The following is a 24,847-nucleotide window of genomic DNA, read 5'->3' as shown; positions in this document are numbered from 1 at the left end:
GGTATTCTAGCTGCATAGAGGTGGACAGCTCAGCTCTTGGTTTAAGTAGGCTCACTTCACATGGAACGGAAGAATTTGGATTTGTTCGGTATTTTGGAGGAAAAGCAATTCTGGCAATGCAAATAAAGTCTAGAGTAGACAATTTCAGTAGTTTAGGATGCCTGGACTTCAACTTCTGAGAGTTGAAGTCTACCCATCTTAAAGTGGCTAAGGTTGAGAAACAGTGACCTACGTGGTTCCACACAAAGGAAGAAGACATGATTGTTGCACACTTAAGAGATATGTTAAACAGTGGTGGGATTCAATTTTTTTTTACTTCCAGTTCTGTGAACGTGGCTTGGTGGGCATGGTGTGGCTTGGTGGGCGTGGCAGGGGAAGGATACTGTTAAATCTCCATTCCCTCCCCACTCCAGGGGAAGGTTATTGCAAAATCCCCATTTCCTCCCGATCAGCTGGGACTCAGGAGGCAGAGTATAGATGGGGGAGGGGCCAGTCAAAGATGGTATTTAGCAGTTCTCTGAACTACTCAAAATGTCCGTTACCGGTTCTCCAGAACTGGTCAGAAGCTGCTGAATACCACCTCTGATGTTAAACTGGTGCAAAACTATGTTAGAATCAAAACCTCACAAAATTGTGGGTAAAATAGGCAGGAGTGTTAAGTATGTTTGCTGCCTTATGCTGACCAAATATACATACATGCATACATACATGCATGCATCCATACATACAGAAAGGGAAATAATAGCAATGATATTTTTAGAGATGATTTATTGGAGGACACATAGCAGGCAAGGCATGGGGGTAGCCTTCTGATTCCCCCCCACCCCCCCAGCTTTTGACATTGCCTAGTTGTGAGACAGGAAGAAATGGCTCTTACCAAATGTTTGCACTTGTCTCTTGCAGAGAGGTTTGAATCCGATCCAGGCCCACAGGTAATCCATTCCTGATGCAAAAAAAGTTTATCACCTGCTAAAAAATCCCTGTTTTGTATAGGTGTTAAAGAGGTTCAAGAATGTCACAGTCAATTATGATTTTGTTAAAAATGATACTTATTGGCAGTTTTTACTTCCTCATTTACTATTCCTTCATCTTACACCGAAGGAAAGATATATGTATGTAGTACATAATATTCCTTCTCATTTTTAATTTATTTAATAGATATTTAAAAGCAATCCAGAAAAACACACCTTTTCAAGATAATTCTTAACTCATCTCATGGGCTATACCACAATCAGTATTTTAGTCCTTGAGATGTCCTAAGACTATTCATAAGTTTCAGCTCTCGCAATAATTACAATCTAATGTAGGAAGTTATCACCCAGCCCTCTCCCAGAAAAACGAAATAGCCTAGGAAATATTGAAAAGGCAGAATATTTCTCTGGATATGAAAAGGAAGAAACATGTTTTAAAAGACAGAATAGCTGCCTGCAGCTTCCTGCCCATCCCCCTTTGTCAATGAGCCATTAAAGCCTGAGCTAGTCCACTTTACATAATAAAGAGTTCTCCCCTTCAGCTCCAGAGTGATGGGATTAAGGCATGATAATATTGGCCCTTTACCCACATGGCATCTGAGAACTCAATCAAGCCTGGATTCAAAATGCAGCCTAGAGAGTTGCCCCTGCATGGGCCCATGGGAGTCTGACAACCAATCAGAATACAAGCTCAAGATCAAAGGCCAGAGAGGGCATAAAACCAGGGACTCAGCTTCTCTTCCACCCTTCTCTTCTTCTTCACCCAACACATGGAAGCATGTGGTCACCTTTTTCCCCAGGACCTCAAGCCACACGGTCCTGTCCACCATTAAAACCATCTTTCTAAGCAGCCTCCATGTTCCCAGTGTCTTTTTCCCCACTTGGAACTGAACCCAGAAGGACATTTCTTCCAACACTAATAACCATGACTTAATATTAATTTGAAGTTGTAATAACAGCATCCCAGAGTGCTACTGAAGTATCACCAAAGGACCTTTTTTGGATGCAATAAATCTTTGAATAATCTTAATAACTGTCCTGAATACTCTGACATTTTTTTTTACCTGGGTGGATTATTGGCCTTGGGACCTCCTCGCCAGAGAAGCCCCAGGTTTGAAAGGTCTTTCTTCCTTGACATTTCTGTTGCTAACTTGAATCTTTTCCATCATCTGTAAAAATTGAAAGAAACCATTAACTTAACTCTTTCCCTGAAAATTTACAAGCCAATGTGTTCCACAAATTCCTTGGTGGTTGGAAGTTCTCTGTTTGATTGGCCAGGAGGATGATGTCACAAGCATTCCAGTTTACCAATCAGTGTCTGGGGCACTTTCAACACTGGCTTATTTGTTGTGTCATTAATTTCCTTTGACTTATAACCCATTGCCTTCAGATCAAAATATTAAAATGTAAGTGTCAAAATATATAAAGGAACAAAATAGGTGTGTTATATATTTTCATAGAGAAAGATATTCGTTGCAAATATACCATGTATCAGAGGTGGATTGCTGCTGGTTCGGCCCGGTTTGGCCGAACTGATAGTGGCGGTGGTGGGAGGCTACGCCCACCCGCCCGGATGCTTTTGCGCATGCACAGAAGCATTGTCCGTGCAAGCAAGCGCACATGCGAGCACAAGCGAAACGATAGTAAACCGGTTAGCAACCCACCACTGCCATGTATCAATACCAGTATTTGGCAATAATCAGTGAACCTAACAAGATTTAACGTGAGAGAAATATCCTGATCAGGACTTATCAGAACTGTTTTGTTCTTGCCATTTTGCTTGCTTTCTAGGACAGGCCAAAGAGAATGTTAGAAAACTGAATGCTGAGGAAGCAAAGGATCACAGAGTTCAGAAACACAGGCAGATTTGCACAATATGGGGTAACGTAATACAATGGACTTGCAGGGCCTGAGCAACGTGTAACATGTTCACGCTGATGCAATAGGACTGGGTGTTTGTTAATATGATTTATTGGGTTAGGGATTTTCTGTCTTCACTGTGAGTTGTATTGTGTTGCGGGGGAGTGTACTGGGGGAGCTCAACCAATCTCACTGTACATGTTGTGCACTACAAATAAATAATAATAATTATTAAGGTGGGTCGGTGGCACGTGGCTTTAAAGCTTTCATTAAACAAACAAATAACGGGGCCTTCCAGGCGCTAGGGGTCGCTGTAGGAGACGTCAGTCTTCTAGCTGCCATTCCTTCCTTCTTCCCTTCTACCCTCTCAGTTCAGTGATCAGGAAGTGTCTCCTGGAGACACCGGGTCTGCTTCCAGTTAGAAACAGGCGGTGGTTGCTATTGGTGGTTCCGGTGGTTGCTGTTCTGGTTTGGGCGTGGTGGCATCATGGAGCACATCCGCACCACGAAGGTAAATAACATTCTCCGTCCGCGCCGGCCCGTTTGACGGTCGTTAACTGGGAGCAGCAGAGCCTTAACTTGCGGCTTGGCTAATTCCTCCGCTTGCCCAGGTTCTACTCCGGTTCTACTCCGTGGCAGAGGGGCTCCCTTGGGATGACCAGGATCCCCTCCCTCCGGGCTCTCTTACCCAGCCTGCTCCCTTCCAGAGGTGTAGAATCCACGGCCCCCAGAATACAAAGCACATTTAGAATTCTTTATTCGTTAAAGAATTAATTCGGGGGTGCAATATGGAGTGACATTGACCTGGCTGGTGCCTAGCATTCTGTTGAGTGGGTTTGGGGTGGGTTTGGGGGGGATGGGAGGGGGAGAGATTGCTTTCTGCGAAGTACTTAGATGTTTCAAAGGAATCGTCCACCTTTTAAAGCTCTTGTGAATGCTTCCTTTCTGGAGAGTCTTAAAATAATAAAATGCCTTTGCATTTCGGTTATGGTTCCAACCTAAGGGTAGATAGAATTGGAACTCTTAGGTAGATAGAATTCCCATTTCTATTCCTACTGTCCCCATTTATTTGTATTCATTTCTTTCCTTCATATTCATGTTTATATTTATACCTATCTTGTACTTGTTTGACAAACTAATAAGTAATACAAATACAGATCTTGCAAGGGTTGTTACTCAGTAACTTCAGCCTCTTCTTGATCTGTTGAATTCTCATTTTGACAGATTTGCCTATATCAGATTCTTGTGTTTCCTGGAAGCTTATGTTAGTGGAGCCTAACTGGCAGGCTTATCAGCTGCTTTTTCATTGCATTCGATTTTTCCAGGCACCAGGATTGTTAAGGACTCTCTCCACATTTAGTTGTGATCAGCAGAGCTGAAATCCATTGTGTGCCATGCTAGGGTAAGCTGACAGTAGGTTTTTAAAAAAAAAAATCAAAGGGCACACACAGTAAGCAAAGATAGATGCTGTTTAAAAAAAACACCTTTGTTACCTTTTCCATTATTTATTGGATGTTAGCCATGTGATCTTGGAAACCCTTATCTTCCAAATTGAGCTTGTATTTTATTTTCATTCCATATACTGTTGAATTCTGGGCAACAAAATCGCATTGGTAGGTGAGATAAAAGAATACTTCAGAATTTTGAGCATTTTTTCAGCATTGTCATTTTTGCTGTGGAAATAATTTTTTCTCTAATTGTTTGGCTGCTGCTGCTGTTTTTCTGTATGTACATATTTATAAATTGCAAGTAGCAATACAACTGTACAATCTTGCAATAAATAATTCTGCTGGTCTTTTATAATTTTCTAGGTTTGCCTACTTTTTATACACTGTTTAATGTTTCCTCATTATTCCAGATGTTGTTTCAAATTTAGCAAATTAAATGAAGCTTTTTTCATTGTGTTGTGTCAACAATGTGTTGTAAGTTACTCTAGCACTGTTTAGCTTCTGTTTCCTCTGCATTCATGGTTTGAGGATAGACTTGGATTAATGTAATATTGATTTGCTTTCCTTGCATTCTTGTAAGTGACTGATAGCCTTCCTCAGCCAACAGCTCTTGCTTGATATCTCTTTTTGCATATCTAGCAATAATTATCAGTATTCTTAACCTGGTATTTCCCTGGCCATTATAAATACATTGGTCTGTATCTCTGTTCCATAGAGCTGAAGCATTGTGTGTGAACCAGATCTTGCTGTGGTCTTTGAGCATACTTTTAATTTTTGCACATCTAATACCGCATCTTAAGACATGAAGAGTTGAGCATGAATAGGACTCTCCCTTTCATAATTAGAGACATGCATGTCCTAATTTTAGTGGATTGTAGCCTAGAACAGCTATTTCATCTCAGGCTCCCCCAGGCTGCAGTATTTCACAGTGGAATCCAGAGGACGCTCGTTGTGATCTGGCTCCAAATAAAGCATAAGATCATCCTTTTCAATTCTTTCAATACTTTTGATAACTAGGAAACAATCTGCGCAGATAGTCAGGAAAGAACTATATTGCTGTGGTCTTTAGTGTAATCTGTGAGCAAACTGTATCATACAGACTGCTTTCTGTGCAATAAATAATTTGATTTCTTTTATGTTGAGCTATTGTTGAGTAGTTTCATGCGATACTTGGCTTTTTTTTAAAAATGCAGGTTGAACAGGTAAAGTTACTGGACCGATTCAGCACCAACATCAAGTCACAAACAGGAACTCTTTACCTTACTGCAACTCACTTGTTGTTTATAGATTCCAGCCAGAAAGAGACATGGGTAAGGAGAATAAGGTTTTATGTTGCATTCCTTTACTTATATATTTTTCTACATTATGTAACTTCCAAGAAACATATGGGCTGATGTACACAACTTTTCAAAAGTGCCCTGTGACATTTATGGTTAGGGCTGTCCTAACCATGGAAGTTGAGCGTGTAATAATTGTTTAGCGCATATCTCTATAAGATTCTTGTTAAAAATAATCTTCATAAGATTTTTCTGTGCTTCATTGCCACTATACTACAGTGTGTATTTGAAAAATTTTAAGCTTTAACTGCAGTCGCCTGTATGAAATCAGCGAGGTAGAATACATAGGGTGTGTTTGCCTAAACAAAATGAGAAATCTCCACTGTATATGCTTAAAGGTATTTTTCAAATGGAAAAAGAGCAACAGGCAACTTTGATGTAATATTACATTATTATTAAGAGCCGAGGTGGCACAGTGATTAGGGTGCAGTACTGCAGGCCACTTTAGCTGACTATGATCTGCAGTTCAGCGGTTCAAATCTCACCGGCTCAAGGTTAACTCAGCCTTCCATCCTTCCGAGGTGGGTGAAATGAGGACCCGGACTGTGGGGGCAAGTTGCTGACTCAATTTGCTAAAAAAATTTGTAAACCGCTTAGAGAGGGCTGAAAGCCCTATGAAGCGGTATATAAGTCTAATAAATAAATAAATAAATTATGCTCATTATAGTGAACATGTATATCCTTTTGTGTGAGCCTGATGCTCACTATATGTGTAGGTACTGCAGCTTTCAGAATGCCCACAAGCATAGCCAATTCTGGGAGAGGTAGCGTCAGTACATCTGGAGATAGCTAAAATGGGGGAAACTGATTCAGATTTTATGCATCCTCATTGGAAACTTAAGATTGTTGAAAGAGCCTTATCGGTATTGTTTATCAGTTTTTGTGGTTTCCTGTATGCTGTAGATATTACACCATCATATTGCTGCGGTGGAGAAACTGGCTTTGACTACTACTGGCTGCCCCTTAGTGATTCAGTGCAAGAACTTCAGAATAGTTCACTTCATTGTTCCCAGAGAAAGAGACTGCCATGATATTTATAACTCTTTGCTTCAGCTGTCAAAACCAGGTTAGGATTCAGCTTTCTTCATTTCAATATGTTTGGTACAGAGGGTGCTCTGATTATTATTTTTTAAAGAACTAAAAGAGCCAAGGTCAAGCTCAATTTTTTTCTTTTTCCTCCCTGTTTTAGCAAGGTACGACGAATTATATGCCTTTTCATATAATCCGAAGCAAAACGAGGAAGAGAGGGTGCGAGGCTGGCAAATCATTGACCTGACAGAAGAATATGGTCGGATGGGTGTGCCTAACTCCGAATGGCAATTATCAGATGCAAACCACGAGTATAAGGTAATAGGATGCTCATGCATTTATGATGCAGCTGTTATTTTTCTCAGTCCCCTCCTATTCTATAGAGATCGAATAGATTTTTGAATATGAGGACGGTTGCTTTCATGTCAGGGGAGGAACAGTGAGTCCTGCTTTGTGCTTTCTTTCCCTGCTAACAGAGATCAAGACTCGATTGGAGATTGTTAGACAAGATTTTTTTTTCTCAGATTTTATGCTTTAGGCAAATGTTTATGGTTTTTCATGTGCCTTGTATAATTTCTCTTTTGTTCTTGTATATCTTTATTGATATTTTCATTTTAAAAATGTTTCCTGTTTATGTTTCTCATGTCAACTTTCATTGCAACGGGTGAGCTGTACTCTTAACTTTTTCTTTGCAACTATGTGCATAGTGAAATAGACATACTGTAGAAGGGAAATTTGGAAATCCAAAGACTAGTCATGTACTAGCTAGGATTACTGGTAGAAATATTCATCAGTATATATTTTTATCCCATGATTGCCCATTTTTCCACTTGCTTTTCTTTTTAAAGAAAGTCAGATTTTAAAGTTTTAATAATACTTTGTTTTTGTTTTTGAAGAACTCAGGAAAGTTGAATGAAGAATTTTCATCTAAACACCTTCATCTTAACTCTGGCTTTTATCACAAACTTTTGGAGTACTGTATTACCTCATTTAAATATGTGGCCAGTTGCTATGGTCTCATTCTTGATCATTACATTCAGCCAGAAGGGATAGATAAGACTGAACATTACTGCATATTCTATTCTCTGTTCCCTTTCACCTCCATCCATTTTTTGATATTGAGAACCTTTCGATATCCCGACTTAGGTGTTTCTGATTAAAAATTGGAAATTGGATGTACATACCTGTTGTGGCCCAACAGCGGCCGGCTGAGCTGTTGGAGGAATCTGACAGCGATGAACACTATGGGACTGCCCTGGAGGCTGAGGAAGACTCGGGGTGGTGGTGTTCGGAGTCAGAGCAGGGACTAGAGAGGCCTGTTGGCCACCAGGTGGCGTCTGAGTCAGGGAGCAGTGAGGAAGAACAGAGGGAGACTGTCCCTGACGTACATATGCGTAGGGCTGCGAGGAGGAGGGAGCAGCTTTGGGGAAAGGATCACAGAACAGGTGGCTACTGATTGGCCCCTCCCGGAGAGCTTATACGTGGGGCGACGGGAGGGGAATTTTGCCGGAAACAACAATTTACTGATCCAGCTGTAGAGAAAGATTGGGAGAATTTCGTGAGTTCAAGTCTTGTTTCATAGAGATAGCTTTCTGGGCTCCCAGCCAAGGGGTTGCTTATCTCCCTCCTTAGTTGTGGCAGACAGCCAAGTCTGTGTCCGTATATATTGTAGAGGCTTGGGACAGAACAATACCTAACATGATTTTTGTTTGCAATTTCTTTTTTAAAACTTCCACAGATTTGTGAGACATATCCTAGAGACCTTTATGTTCCCAGGAGTGCAAGCAAGCCCATAATTGTTGGCAGTTCTAAATTCCGAAGCAAAGGAAGGTTTCCTGTGCTCTCATATTATCATAAAGCTAATGAGGTATAGTCTGATTTCTTTTCAACGCAAGTATCTAAAGGCTATTTTGCAGTACAGGAAAAGACCCAAGTGGGTAAGTATAGCAATCTAGGTCCCTAGATCTATTTAGTGCAATGAAAGCGGATGCTAATAATGCAAGTAGTCCTTGACTTACCACAGTTTGGACTGGAATTTCAAGTCACTAAACAATGTGGTCATTAAATGAGTCATCACTTGATTGTACCTGATTTTACAAACCATTGTTTAACTGCTATTGTTAAGTGAATCCTTGTGAATGTTAAGTGACTCTGGCTTCCCCAACTGACTTTGCCTATAGGAAGCTGGTTGGGAAGATTGCAGATCGCGATCTCGTGACCACAGGACACTGCTGTGGTCATAAATGTGAGCCAGCTGCTCAACTCTCAAATTGACATCACATGACCACAGGGGTGGTGCGACAGTCATAACTTTGAGGACAAGTCATAATTTGCTTTTTCCAAGGTTGTTAATAACTTTGAACTGTTGTTAACTGAGCAGGTGTAAGTCAAGGACAACCTGTAATAATAATACGACTGGGTATTTATGACCATAATAAGTTGTCAAACATAAATAAATAATATTAGTTAGTTCTCTTGGTTTTCTGTTTAATTAGTAATGTAGCAATTATCCTTGGTTAGAAAAGTCACAAGTTGATCGTCCTTTCTCTGAGGAATCCATAGCCTACAGCTAGACTAATATGCATGATCATCAGAAGCAAGTGGACATATTGGTCAATGTAGTGGTGGGTTGCAGGCGGTACGCCCTGGTACGGGCGTACTGGATCCTCCCCGGAGCACCGGGTACCGTTCCGGTACAGTGCTCCGGAGGGCCAGCCCGCCCGCACTCCTTACCTGTGTTTTAAGCTTTTGGCGCTTCCGCGCACACGCATGGCGCATGCAGCGCCTGTAATCCGCTCCGCTGAGCAGCTGGAGCGTCGCGGAGGCTTGCAGAAGTGTCATTTGACGCTACAACGCAGGTGCACACCGCGCATTTGCTTGTACGTGACGCCGGGGCCCATCACTGGGTCAATGACAGGATCAATGACACTGATGCAAATCAACTATATTTGCAAATCCACTTCTGCAGCAAACATAAGATGTATTTTTTTTAAAATCTATCATAGAAAATCTGAGCATATTCCCCTCCCCCCCCCTTTTTTCAAGTACAGATTAGAGCCTTAGTCCCCCGCTCCCCCCTTTTTTTGTTATATTGCAAGATAGCTACACACTGATTTTCTGTACCTGCCTTCACCAGTTTAAAGTGCAACCTTTTCTTTATATGTACCCCTTTTTTTTTTCACCAGGCTGCCATTTGCAGATGTAGTCAGCCTCTCTCAGGATTCAGTGCCAGATGTCTGGAGGATGAACACATGTTGCAAGCAATAAGTAAAGCTAATCCCAATAACCACTATATGTATGTCATGGACACCAGACCAAAAGTAAGTTTGTAGCTGGGTTTTTCTTTTCTCTTTGGTTTTGGCATTCTTAACTGTCTTTATTCTTGGGGTTTTGCTCTTTTTTAATATTTTAAGAGTAATTGTAAACTGACCAGAGTCGCTGGGTATCAAGCAGCATATATGTCTAATAAATTGTTATTGTTATTTTGTTCCTACTTATTGATTTGTGGTATTTTATAAATAGGGTCATGCAGTGGCTCACCTTCTGTTTGTAAAAAAAAGTGTTTTGAAATGTATTTTGCAACTGCAGCTCTGTCAGGAATGCGTTAATGCAAACATTTTCCTAGGATTATATGACAATTGCACAGTTCCAGAAATGATTAGATTCCTTTGGAATTGGAGATTAGTCCCCTAATTCTGATAAAAAGAATCTCTCTGGAACCAAGTCCAAAGTGTTGCATAGCAGTATTACCAACTTCTTAGATGGAAAGGATCAAAATTGGATTGTTGTAATCCCTACTGTCCTGGATTTCTTTTAGGATCTAGTATGAGCAATATAAAGGGATGCGGGGGCTCAGAGGCTAAAACGCTGAGCTTGTCAGAAAGGTCAGGAGTTCAGTGGTTTGAATCCCTAGCATCACATAATAGAGTGAGCTCCCATTACATATCCCAGCTTCTGCCAACCTAGCATTTTGAAAGCATGGAAAAATGCAAGTAGAAAAATAGGGACCACCTTTGTTGGGAAGGGAACAGCGCTGCGTGTGCTTCGGCATTTAGTCATGCTCGCCACATGACCATGGAGACATCTTTGGACAACACTGGCTCTTTGGCTTTGAAATGGAGATGAGCACCGTCCCCTAGAGTCAGGAACGACTAGCACATATGTGCGAGGGGAACTTTTATCTTTACCTTATGAGCAATATGATTATCATTTGTCTTTTGGGAGTTTACACATTCTTTGAAAGAGGTGCTTCAAAATGTTCATATGAAACACTCCTTTTCAAATCCTAAAGCAATCCTGATTTTTTTTCTAGGCCCATGGTTCTGTTTTTTGGATTTCTCAAACCTTTTGCATAACCATTTTCCTTCAAGAGAGATTTTGGTTTGTCAATTGTGGCTTATGTCTTCGAAGCTAGCTAATCGAAACTTATTTAATAACCAATAGTTAAATATATCATGGATTACTACTCTTTGTTGTACTCTTTGTAAGTAACAGAATAGGAAGACTCTCAATTCTGTATTGTTCAGATAGGTGGTGAAAACTATCCTATTTATTTTATTTTCCTTATTTATTTTCATTAAATGCCACTCTATTTCCAAAGGATCTGAGTGACTTACAGGAAACTAAGATATCTGAGGATATTGAATTGGGAGTCAATATGGCTAATCATTTGAGTTAGGAGAAAGAAATCATGCAAAATCACAACAGTCCTAAGCCTTGGAAGCCAAGTTATAAAAATAGTTTTCTTCTGTTTCATATTGTTCAGGATATATTATACAAATTACTATAATTGTATATTGCTTTGTTTCCTATACATGACTAAACCTTCTTTTTTTCCAAGCTGAATGCAATGGCGAATAGAGCAGCAGGTAAAGGCTATGAAAATGAAGATAATTATTCCAACATTAGATTCCAATTTGTTGGTATTGAAAATATCCATGTAATGAGATCAAGCCTGCAAAAGCTTCTGGAAGGTATGAATATATGTGCAACTTCACTAATATTAAACATTTCTCGAGTACAGCGTGCACTCTTGGAGAAAAGTGATTTTACATAAATCTAGTTCATATCAAAGGATGTACTGAAATAGTATATTTCTCATGCTATAGATATTGCTAATGTGAAATTCTACTTTCTAGTGTTACGAGAGTGTATCCTCTTAATGATATTTCTTCTATTCAATATACTTCAGTTCAATTAAAACAGCTACATTTTTAATGTAAACAAGGCAGAATCATTGGGAGTCATGCAGTATACACATTTAATCAATTATTATGGTTTCATTTATGTACTGATTACTTAAGAAATTATTAAAGCTTGCCATCCTACTATAGTAATGGGAGGTTTTATTAAATATTTATATGACTGTATAAATTACATACATATTTAATATAATGCATAATTTAGGTACTTATTTTATTATAATTTATTTATACAATTAATATGTCATTTAAACATTACTTGTGGGAAGCTACCTAACTGGAATCTCAAGAAGTTATTCCTTCATGATTCCTTCAAACTTAGCAGCTATTAGCACTATTTACAATATCTGCCCATCTGAGGAGACTCATATCATATCTAAGAAGTGCATGGCTGCATTAATGATTCCTCATAGTATTTAAGTGATAAAAGACAGGATTCTAAACAGTATCTAAACAGTAGGGACATATTGAGGATTAGTAAGATGATGGATGCGCTCTTTTAATTATGAAGACAATTATGTTACTTATAATATGAAAGAACTTTACACTGGATTGCTTCCGCAGAATTAACAATTAATAAACAAGAGTTTGAGACAGATTGGGGCATAAACAGGATATATAGAAGAAACTGGAATAGAGAAAAATACTTCATATATTTAAAAAATTCAGAAATTCAGATTTCTTCATGCAGTTGTTAAAATCCACTTTTGATTCTTGCACAGAGAGATGCTCCATTTGAATGGATCTATGTTTCATTTTATTTTAGTTTGTGGAACAAGAGGCCTCTCAGTCAATGATTTTCTCTCAGGCTTGGAGAGCTCTGGATGGCTGAGACACATCAAAGCAGTGTTGGATGCTGGTATCTTCTTAGCTAAAGTAATTTGCATTTAGTAATTTGTCAAATGTTGTTGATATTGGTGTTATTTATTTGAGAATATAGATGGCCTTCAATAAGCACCATCATATCAAGGGAATTTGGAAATTTCATTTCTAAAGTCTTCAACTTTTCAAGGATCCATAATTCAGTAGCAGAGCATATGTGTTTAAATAGAAAATCCCACATTCAGTTTGGAATTTGCCTTCTTAAAAAAGAAGTATATATTATGGTAAGGGATGCAGTGGTTCGGTGGCTAAGACGCTGAGCTTGTCGATCAGAAAAGTCGGCACTTCGCCAGTTCAAATCCCTAGCGCGGCATAATGGAGTGAGCGCCCGTAACTTCTCCCAGCTTCTGCCAACCTAGCAGTTCGAAAGCACATTAAAAATGCAAGTAGAAAAATAGGGGTCACCTTTGGTGGGAAGGTAACAGCATTCCATGTGCCTTCAGTGTTTAGTCATACTGGCCACATGACCACAGAGACATCTTCGGACAGCACTGGCTCTTTGGCTTTGAAACTGAGATGAGCACCGCCCCCTAGAGTCAGGAACAACTAGCACATATGTGCGAGGGAAATCTTTACCTTTACCTTATATATCATGGTAATCATAATTGACCACTGCCTGACTTCTTAAGTAGTTTAAGTCAGTTATTATTATTTATTACATTTATATGCTATTAATGTCACATACATTAACTAAATATTTAGTTGGTGAGCATTCAAATCTGCCATAAGGCAATCCATTGTGTTCCTAAAGTAAAGGAGCCAAAACTGATAGTTTAAGCAGTGATCATCATATTTTGTTATTAAGGCAAACAAAGTTCTGTGGGTTGAGTCATTATTTTACTCTTTTCCTTAAACATTCCACTATAAATAAATGTTGAACAATTAGGTGAGATCCAGGCATAAATATGCTGTCTAGGGATGATATGAAAAATTCTGGGAATTGAAGCCCATACATCTTAAAGTTGCCAAAGTTGAAAACACTGGCCTATAAATATGTTGACAGTGTATTCCCAAAATCTCTTTCAAGTGTGACAAAGATTACAGATCCTTTCAGTCTTACATCCTTCCGAGGTGGGTAAAATGAGGAGCCAAATTTTTTTTGGGGGGGGGGCACTATGCTGACTCTGTAAACTGCTTAGAGAGGGCTGTAAAGCACTGTAAAGCAGCATAGAAGTCAAAGTGCTATTGCTATTTATGTTGGCCAGAACTTCTGGGAGTTAAGAGTTCCAGCACATTTGAAGGGTTCTTGAAAGGCTGGAATGAATTAAATATTTTAATTGAGTTGAGCAGTTGAATTCATTTTCTTTGTTATACACTCATCAGTAAGTTTTGTTCTTTTCACAGGCTGTAGCTTTTGAGAGCGCAAGTGTATTAGTACATTGCTCTGATGGCTGGGACAGGACATCTCAGGTCTGTTCCTTGGGTTCTCTATTATTGGATCCCTTTTACAGAACAATTAAAGGATTCATGGTAAGCGTGCTTAAGTGAAGCTTAAGTCACATTTGTTCAATGCTAATGCTGACCAACTTTGCAGTTCGATAATTTTGTATTTTAGATTTGCTCATCTGCTTAATAATGGGGTTATTAAACATAATACTGTGCATTAAGGTTCAAATGTCATTAAATTATACAGTGGATCCCAATTCAAATAATTATTGAATCAGTAAGAATCAGGTATTAACTACATATGCATTTTAAAATAAATAATTTCAAAAATGTTTCAAGCAGATAAAGATATTAATAATAATCAGATATTATGATATTTCCTCAATAAATTGAGATTACAAGCTATTGATGCGTTTCTGATGCTAATTTTAAGTTGTGAACATGCCAGTTGAGTCTGTTGTATCCGTTAACTTGGACTAGATATCTTAAAGATCTGTTTGATCTGGGATTACCTTGGTGCCTTGTTTTTTAAATTCTGTAATTAATGAACTTTACAGTGTTATTTGAAACCCTGCCTTTTATGTTTCTTTTACTTGTGGTATTTGTATAAAAGAGCAAAAACATATGTATAATATAGTTGCTTACTGACCACAGTCGGGATTGGCATTTCCTTCGCTAAACAGTACAATTATTAAATATGATATCATGGTTGGTAAGCGAGGAGTACTTTTAGTCCTCGTTTTCCAGCTGTGAAAAATTTGTTTTGCTTTCTCCATTGAGCTAAGAAAATCCAGAATGAAAATGGTGACTTGGGAAATATGTTTTTTAATTAAAAACATAAAGCATACTACATGATTAAGAACTGATACATGGTTTCTTCTAGGTTTTGGTGGAAAAAGACTGGATTGCTTTTGGACATAAATTTTCAGATAGGTAATGTTTTTCGCTTTAAAAAGCCTGCATTTGAATTCTTCATGTAAGGTGCCTTATTGTGTTAAATTAATATGCATTCTATAAGGCTGTATATTGCAATCTTGTTCAGACATATTTAATTTAAACTGGAAATATATGTTTACCTTGTTTTACAACAATTGATTACTTTATATACTATTCAAGGTTTTATAAAGATTGAAAAAGTAAACCTGAGCAGCCTTATTTCCAATTTAACTAACTGACTTAAAACTCTCAACTAATCAGATTTTTTGGATGCTGCACAGCGCTTTTAGCAGGTTGCATTTTGTGTTCAAATGATCGCACCCTCTCGCCCTCTTTTTCTCTCGCTGGAAGAGCTATCCTTATTGCAAAGGGGTTTTTGGCCAGATGGTACAGGCAATTAACAATAAGTACCTTTACCATTATTACTTGCTTCATTTTTACCCCATTCTATTTTCTGTTATGTTTCTAATTGAACTTAAAATTATTATTTTTTTTTTAATTTGACTCACCAGGCTCCAAATGCTGCACAGTTTCCTCCCACAGATGTAATTGCTGTGGTTTATTCTATTCTAGGCCAAGCAAACCATTTCTGTATGTCCTGCTAACGGACCTAAATAGGACAGGAAATAGAGCAAACACTCTAATTTTAACAGATTGGATAGTTTTTAAAGATTTCTTTGGAGTTGGGTGACTTTGATTCTTTTAGAGGATTTGGGATTTTACGTTGAGTGTTACGGATACCTAAGTCTCTGGAAGGCTTAAGGCAATCATTGTGTCCCTTAAACCTATGCAATCTACCTGCTCCTCAAAATCAAATGCAAAATAAGACCCTATCTTATTTTCAGGGAAATACGGTATGATGGGCTGATTGTGAAAGAAGTCAGGATTCCAAAAAGCAGTTTTGCATGGAGTGCTGTGTTCTCTTGCTACAAGCCCAGTGAGCGTGCCTAGAAGTTCTTTTGTGCCTTGAGTAATAATTGCCCTGTTAACTGTGTTAAAGTGTAATACAGAAAAAGATTTTAAAAAGGATGCTTCAACAATTTTTTTACAAGTCTTATGGACTACTTAGTGAACATTCCTCATGTACTCTGGGAAAGGCATCATTTTCATCTCTCATTAACTAACTAGGAATATTATATTTTATAGATGTGGACAACTGGATGGTGACCCAAAGGAAATATCCCCAGTGTTTGCCCAATTTTTAGAATGCGCCTGGCACCTGACAGAGCAGTTTCCACAGGCCTTTGAGTACAATGAAGCTTTTCTCCTTCAGATCCATGAGCACATCCATTCATGCCAGTTTGGAAACTTCATTGGAAACTGCCAAAAAGAACGAGAAGAACTCAAGTAAGGCTCTTAGGAACAATATAGTAACACAGAACTGAACTTCTCCGCTTATTCCTCCCTCCTCCCTTTGTGTCTTTCTTTCCATCATTTTTATGCTACAGTTAGAAAGCCTCCCACTGTACTTACAGATCAATATAGAAAGGAAGTCCCTGTCTTCAGGGTACTTACAGCCTGGAAAAAAAAAATCACTGTCTAAAGTATGGCAGGAACAACAGTTTAAAAATCAAATAAATTTTCAAAAAAAGAAAAAAGGGGAAGGAGAGGAGAGGTAGGGGAGATGGAATGTGGTAGCAAAAGAGAAATAAAGAGTTCCAGTACTTAGTCTTTCTTTCTGCTACAGCCTAATGGAATCGCTGCACTTTACTGCCAAAAGTAGTCAAAGAGTTTCCCCTTAGGGCTATTAAATATTAAACTATCAGATAAAATCAGTGATGGAAATCAAGCTTTGCTAGGCTGAACAGTGAGGTAGCTCTTTTAAGTGTTGATGCTTAGAATTCTTTTTCACATGGAGGAAACTCTTAATATATATTGGCGGGAGGGGGGGATCTGCTTGCTTGGATTTTAATAAGTGCAAAATTTTCCTGAGAGTAATATATTCCTTTAATATAGAAGAAAGCCACATGAACACAAGTCTTCCTTCAATATCTTTTTTTTCCTTCCCTTCGGTGGCCATTTCTCATCCTGCAATTCCTCCCAGTTGGTTTGTTGGGTAGGAGCTTTGGAAGGGAATAGATATCTGTATTGTATTCTCTTTTAAATTAGTGAATGTTAATAGGGTAGGAATTGGCAGGAAGGCAGTGTTAAAACAGTTCTTTGTAGTTCATAGTTGTAATTAAACTCTGCTCTTTATGCCTTTCTTGTCAGAAATATCCCACCTTTTGTGTATGTTGATATAGTGTAGATCTTCCTCGGCCACTGACCAATGATTAACTCTAGGCTCTCCTTATTTTAAGATTGAAAGAGAAGGCTTTTTCCCTGTGGCCTTTTCTTTTGGATGACCGCAGGAAATACCTAAATCCAATCTACAATGAACATTTTTCACAGTCACTTTCAGTTCTGGAGCCGGATACAGCCGCCTTTAATTTTAAGTAAGTTTCAATTGTGCATTTTATAAACCCATCACCTGGGTTGGAGTATTAAGGTAGCATTATGTTGATATGTACAGGTTTTGGAGAAACATGTATCATCAGTTTGATCACACAATGCATCCCCGGCAATCTATACTGAGCCATGTGATGAGCCTGAGTGAGCAAAATAAACAACTGGAGAAAGATATTAAAGAATTGGAAAATGTGAGTATTGACAACTAATTTTATTCTTGACTCTAAAATAGGACCACTTTCCCCTTTCAAAAATCATTTCTTTATTCCAAAATTATGAGTGGTGTTAATCTCCATTGATTGTTTCATATAGTTTTTGTAGTTTGGGAGAGGGTTGCTTTTGTTTTCTTGTCAATTGGATATAGAATAGAATAGAATAGAATAGAATAACAGAGTTGGAAGGGACCTTAGATGTCTTCTAGTCCAACCCTCTGCCTAAGCAGGAAACCCTACACCATTTCAGACAAATGGTTATCCAACATCTTCTTAAAAACTTCCAGTGTTGGAGCATTCACAACTCTGGAGGGAAGTTGTTCCACTGATTAATTGTTCTAACTGTCAGGAAATTTCTCCTCAGTTCTAAGTTGTTTTTCTCCTTGATTAGTTTCGACTCATTGCTTCTTGTTCTGCCCTCAGGTGCTTTGGAAAATAATTTGACTCCCTCTTCTTTGTGGCAGCCCCTGAGATATTGGAACATTGCTATCATGTCTCTCCTAGTCCTTCTTTTCATTACACCAGACATACCTAGTTCCTGCAACCGTTCTTCATATGTTTTCACCTCCAGTTCCCTAATCATCTCTGCACTCTTTCTAGAGCCTCCACATTTTTTTATATCATGGTGACCAAAACCAAATGCAGTATTCCAAGTGTGGCCTTACCAAGGCATTATAAAGTGGTATTAACACTTCACGTGATCTTGATTCTATCCCTCTGTTTAAGATTCCATTAATAAGATTCCACTAATTTGATATCCAGTTGAATCTTTTGATTTCTTCTACTGTGGCCTCCACTACCAGCATTCTTATTACAATGGATAGCTGAGTATAATAGTAAACCAGTAAAATCACTTCAGTCTAGAGTTGCTGCTCATCGGGAACAAGAGGATGGATGGATGAACGATCAATACAATAAATTTGCATGTATTTATTTATCTTGTCATGTTTATGTTTATATTAGAGGTGGAGACCCCTTGAGAACTGTATGTAATGTAATTTCATTTTAATGTATGTCGATTAGTGTACATTCAGAGTGACAATAAAGTATTCTAAGTACTACAGGGAAGCAGTGTGTGAAACTGGAGACTAAAGTGAGAGGGAAACCCATAAATAGTCCCTCATCTCTTCAAGTAGAAAGGATTAAATTAGCATAACTGGGAAGTGCCTCCAGGTGAAGTTAGGAAGGCCATTACTTGTGAGAGGAGACAATACTGGGCTATATAAGAGCCGAAGTGGCACAGTGGTTAGGGTGCAGTACTGCAGGCCACTTCAGCTGACTGTTATCTGCAGTTCAGCGGTTCTAATCTCACCGGCTCAAGGTTGACTCAGCCTTCCATCCTTCCGAGGTGGGTGAAATGAGGACCCAGACTGTGGGGGTGATATGCTGACTCTGTAAACCACTTAGAGAGGGCTGAAAGCCCTATGAAGCTATATACAAGTCTAACTGCTATTGCTATTGCTATAAACAGTCACCAGACTTAACTACAAAGCAGTTTCCTATCCAGAAGACTGGAGACTAGAATAAGTATTAATAATGGGCCAGATGAAAGAAAAGGGATAAAAGCTATTAATTCTGAATTATTTTTCTTAACATTAGAAATTGGGCCACCATTTACGCAAGGATTTGGATGCTGTCTTTGCGAAGGAGTCTGTCTGTCCCGTGTCACCAGGAGTTAAAACCTCACTCTGCTTTAAGAAGGAGCAGCCTCTCTTACATGAGAATGACTGCATTCGGACAATAGAGGGCTCCAACACAGCAGACAATCGATACATGGAGTACATGGAAGAGTTCTCCAAAACAGAGCCTAGTGTTGTCAGCCTGGAATATGGAGTGGCAAGAATGACCTGTTAAATGTCACACAAAGCAGTTCTGCTTTTCTGAAAAGATTGAAGTTCAGGACAGGGCATTGTGAGTCTGATCTCTTGGAATGCAACCAAAAACTAATGTGTGCAATGGAGAGCTTCATTAACGTAGACTAGAGTGCACATTAGTTTTGAAAATGTCATCCTTGTAAGAGGTAATTGAATTTAACAATGTTGAAAAAAGGATATGAAGACCTTAGGAAACCTTTTGTGGGGAATTGGGGGAATGAAAACCGAACATCACAATAAATTATAGCTACACTAGCTTATTCCAAAGGTTCACCGGTTTTGGTCCCTATGGAGCCACAGTTAAAGTAAACCCATTGAAATTAGTGAGATTTAAACAAGCCAAGATTTCAGTGAATCAACTAACATTTGACTATGTCTAATTCACCCAGTGTGATCATTGCCAAACAGTAAATGATATTTGAATGTTTGCTTTTAGAATACAGACAATTTACTGGGATCAATGAACATCTGTATATAAATGTAAAGTGGGTGTGTATTCCTGTTTAATCTATTGCCTGTTACAGTATTTTCAGTGATATCTACATCATTAATTAGTATCAAGGTAGTAAGAACAATATTCAAATATATGTGTTCTCATGTTTTGAGAGCAGCTCATTTAGAATATCTAAAATATGCTTAGTGACTTCTTTAAATTATTCTCTTTCAAAACAATACCATGAGGTTCATGTCAACAGTTATGGAGTATTAATTTCTTGTAATCAGTTTTAACCCATTACAAAAGTAAGAAACCTTTTCTCTCTCTCTCTCTCTCTTTACTTTATGATAAAGCTCTAGTTAGAAAGGAAAGTTTTTAAAAAAGAAATATTTCCTACCTGGTTAATAAGTTAAAATGGCAGCCCCAAGGCTGTGTACCTTCCATATACTTCTGTCCAACTAATGGAAGCACAGTTCAGTTGATAAAATGGGTAAACTAGGTGTGTCACATTTATTTCAGGATTGGAGTACCCATTTCCAAGAATAGGCTATATTTCAGAGTGGTCATATTTTTAGTCTTCTTCCAATTATGTATAAAGTAACTTGAGCATCCAGTGAAATACAAAGTAAAAGAACCGTCCCTTTTTGATTGGATACATTTGCGGTTTACTCTAGGATTTTAATCTGTTTTGTAAATCTGCTTTAAAAGGTGCAGCTTAATTTGAAATAAAAAGCTTGTTTTTCAATCAGTAGGATTATCACATTAATGTATTAGGTGAATAAATGCGAATTACTAATCAAGTAGCCATTTTTGGGTAAAGGCTAAGAACAAACTAAACTTTGGTTTACAAGCTAAGATGACTGTAGAATCTCGGATGTTTTGAAAATGTGTTAATGTTGACATTTACTATCCAGGGCAGTATCCAAAGTCACAGGAAGCAGATCTCCAGTTAAGCAGAATGCTTAGATAAAAGGATACACTGTGTATTTGTGTGAGTAAATCGGTGCGTTCCCAATATCTTTGTTTTTACTTCACCAGGAAAAATAATGGATTTGCTTTAGTGGGATCCTGTCTCTGTTTGCTTTCTCCCAATTTGTTTTTATTGTTCCAATGAAGAAAAGAAAATGAATATTGAAAGCTGATATGGTAAACATTCATGCCTTGGGGATATCAAACATCCCAGGTGGTATAATAGGTAATTTGTACCTGAGGGACCAAATGCTTATTACACACACAATGAAAATTAGTTTAGCTTTGCAGTAATCACTGAAAGCTGTGTGAACAATACTGCCATCAGGCTACATAAAACCTCACACAGTTGGCTGTCTCATTCTATCTTGGTTGAGATCCAGTCACACTAATAACAGGTGAGGAGAATCTTACCTGGAACACTTCAAGGGTCACATGAAGGAGGAATAAGTGGAAAAAATATGCTTTTTGATATTGATGACAGACCTATTTAACTACAAAAATTGATTAAATGGGGAAAACGGAATCTCATTTACCTAAGATATATGGTGCATTCTCATGTATTCTGTCTATTTAGGCATTGGGCAGATTTTGTAGAGCAGTAATTTTGAAAAATATTAGGACAGAGAAATGTGGACCTCTAATTGTTTTTCTCTCTAGTTTCTTCCTATAAATTAATAATTGCTTGTTATAGGATATACTGAAAGATCAAGCATTGTATTACAAATTATTTCTTGCAACTGTCTAATTAAAAAAATACTTATGTGTAGCTACATTGCTGAACAGTTATAAAAGTGACTTCTTGAATCATCTTGAATAGTAGAAATGCAGGTCTTTGGATATTTCATGTCTCATGTAAAATTATCTGCCTATATTTGTTTTACATTCCACTTTTCCATCAGTAACTGAAGATATGCATAGTGCTCCCTATTTCCCTCCACAACAACCCTGTGAAATAGGTTGGGTTGAGAGAAAGTTTCTGAACCAAAATCACCCTTTGATAGCTGAGGTGGGTCAGAATTACCTCAGCCTAACATCTCAACATTACATCCTCCCTCCTTCGCTCCCCGTCCTACTGAGGATATAGGATGCAACATAAACCTTGTGAGGAATAAGACTAGCAAATGTAGTCCACAAAACAACGTATGCTAGGATACCTTAGAGTATGACAGGATATCCTCCACCTGAGTATTCTTAATGAATGTAAATGTGGAATGACTGATCTAGCAAAATGTGTAACTTACACATTAGATCCAGATGACTGGAACCTAGCTGTGTGACAGTTTTTTTAAAAAAGAGAATCAAAAAATTACAGGCTACTCAGCTTCATGTCTGTCAAATTATAGAAATGATTATTAAATAATGAATAAGTCTGCCCACAGCTTTACTAAGAGAAAATCAGTATAAATGGCAGTGATTACATAAATTCTGTACTTGGCTTTTCAGGAGTCTAACAAGGTTCCTTACCTAAAACTGTGAAGAAGAGTTAGTGGCAGGCTGCGAATTAGCTAAAAAGGAGAAAGTGGAGAGTAGGGATAAATATTGTTCATGTATGTAAGAAGTGGAGTCGTTTAAGGATCTGTACTGAAACTAATGCTTTTTAACTTATTCATAAATGATCTTGACTTATACCAAGTAGTACTTATGTCAAATGTGGATAACTCTGTTTATGATGGTGGTGAATAAAAAAAATCTGTTTAAATTGGATGAGTGGTCAACCAAATTGCAAGTGTGGTTCAGTTTAAATGAGGGTAAAGTCTGCCCCTTTGGGGCCAAAGCATTCTTAACTTCACCATATGAATTGATATGATTGTTATAAGTACCAGAAAAAGATCTCAGAATTCTGAAGCTGGTATTTGAGGGTGGGGGTGGGGATTCTATTCTGGGGATCATTAAGAAAAGGGTTGAAAATAAAACTGCCAACATTGCAAAGCCCTTAAACAAATCTGCTGGGTGCATGTGCATTTGCCCACGTGTACATTAATAGCCATCATTAGGACAATTTGTCAGTATGTGGCATATGAGAAGGAGGGGGATTTTTAACTCACTCTTGCTGTGCTATTTTGTTGGACAATGCCCCTTTCATCGCAGAGCTACTCATGGGTCCCGATCGTTGCTAATGAACTGCTGCCTTCCATCCAATTTCCAGGTCAGGCATAAAAGGCTCTGCTAGTAAAAAAAATTAGCTAGTTGCTGCCTCAACACATCTGGAAAATGTCAGATTTAAGAAGGTGTAACATAATTTTAAAAAACCACAACCTCAGGTGCTACTTGCAGCAACATATTTTATGTGAATTAGTCTTTCAAATGTGCTCAAGTAATTAGATATTTGGTTAACTTATGTATGTCTTAAGTTGATAGAGGTTTGGTAACTTGAATATTACTTTTCAGATTTAGATGCCGTTACTGCTTCATGGTAGGTATTCTGACAAGCTGTTTTTACTAAATTACTTCTCAATTAATATCTGTTTAATTAATAATTGCCAAGTTCACATTCCTCATATTTCCATCCTATTCTTCTTGGAGGCATTGTCTGAGGCACTTCTGGTTGAAAGGATTAGTTGGTGACATGATTGTTGCCCAGGGATGCTGCGTGCGGGGACTGCTTTCATGTCCTTCCATCAAGGAGCTGGAGCAAGTGATGGGAGCTCACTAGTGGTGGTTTCTGGATCCCGTTGCAACCAGTATGCTGCAATGGGGCCTGGCATCCACCATGTGAATGCACGCAACACAAGCACAGCGCACACATGCATACTTATCAGCTGCGACGCTCCAGCTGCTTGGTGGAGCGTCACACAGGCACCATACGCTCCGTGCGTGAAAACCCTGATTGGCTCAAATAGCGGTAAGGAGGGCGGGCGGGTAGGCCCTCGGGAGCACTGTAACCTGGTGCTTCCAGCAGGCACCGGTACACTTGTCCCGGGGCGTACTGGTTATATCCCACCACTGGAGCTCACCCCACCGTGAAGCAGGATTTGGGTCTCAAACGCAGCTTGCTAACCTCCAACACCAGCATCCTACCTACATGAGCCACCATGTTCCACATTCCTCATATTTTAAAACCTCAGGATACCTGTTGGATCAGGCCAAAAGTCTGAGAGGTATAGTAATCTGATCCACTGGGCCAAAGGCTTAAGAGGATCAAATGCTACATATGACCAGGTCACCTCCCTGTAAAAGTCAAATCATCAATCCCAAATCCCAGGATGGATAGTGTCCATGATAATATACCTTGAGGGATTTTCAATTGAAGAAGTGTGATAACAATATTTTAGTATTATTTTTAAATCATATCCAGTTACATTTGCAAAAAAAACCCAAAACCTGTAACTTTTCCAAGATTTCTTTCATGTGGTAATTTCCTTCAGCTGTTAAAATCCAGACCTTAAAACTTAATGTTTCTTAAAGCAGGATTTCGTGCTCTGCATTTCAGTAGGAAAAAAATGCTTAAATCTGTGTTCCTATGTAGATGTAACTTCACAAATGTATCAAGGATTTTAGATTGCCATCCCCGTTTCTTGTTTACATAATTATAGATCTCCAAACACATTGCTATCATGAGAAAACGTAGCTGATGGGGTCTCTCGCATATACTCTAGATTTTTGTTCAAACAAGAGCAGGGGTGTCAAGCTCGCGGCCCATGGGCTGGATGCATCACGCGCTGGCCACACATGACCCCTGTTTTAGCGAAGGAAAAAGTTGTGATACGTCATTTGACAACAATGTGTCATCAAAAGTTTGACACCCCTGAACTAGAGTATATCCCTTACATATTGATCTAAGAGATTTTTCTCTGTTGTGTACAGTACTATTCCAACTGACTCTTAATTTTATGTTGGAAATATGTTTTAAGTTGT

The 24,847-nt window shown here is 38.5% G+C and overlaps 1 protein-coding gene across 2 annotated transcripts; it reads left to right on the top strand.

Moving 5' to 3' along the window:
• The first annotated feature begins 3,226 nt into the window (after positions 1 to 3,226).
• MTMR6 (myotubularin related protein 6) lies at positions 3,227 to 22,696 on the top strand. 2 transcript variants are annotated; one of them, XM_032219809.1, is made up of 14 exons: positions 3,227 to 3,342; positions 5,473 to 5,589; positions 6,520 to 6,682; positions 6,806 to 6,963; positions 8,384 to 8,512; positions 9,831 to 9,965; positions 11,486 to 11,618; positions 12,613 to 12,722; positions 14,073 to 14,198; positions 14,998 to 15,047; positions 16,197 to 16,397; positions 17,351 to 17,485; positions 17,563 to 17,689; positions 18,134 to 18,174. In XM_032219809.1, the coding sequence occupies exons 1-14, from the start codon at positions 3,319 to 3,321 to the stop codon at positions 18,152 to 18,154; spliced, it is 1,629 nt and encodes a 542-aa protein (XP_032075700.1). In that variant the 5' UTR covers positions 3,227 to 3,318; the 3' UTR covers positions 18,155 to 18,174. The 2 variants fall into 2 exon arrangements, with proteins under 2 accessions (XP_032075700.1, XP_032075699.1); XM_032219808.1 differs by lacking the exon at positions 18,134 to 18,174 and adding an exon at positions 19,310 to 22,696 and having other exon boundaries at positions 3,228 to 3,342.
• The last annotated feature ends 2,151 nt before the right edge of the window (positions 22,697 to 24,847 follow it).

Source organism: Thamnophis elegans, chromosome 6, assembly GCF_009769535.1.
Source record: "Thamnophis elegans isolate rThaEle1 chromosome 6, rThaEle1.pri, whole genome shotgun sequence".
NCBI classification, from domain to species: domain Eukaryota; kingdom Metazoa; phylum Chordata; class Lepidosauria; order Squamata; family Colubridae; genus Thamnophis; species Thamnophis elegans.
This window is presented reverse-complemented; position numbering and strand designations above follow the sequence as displayed.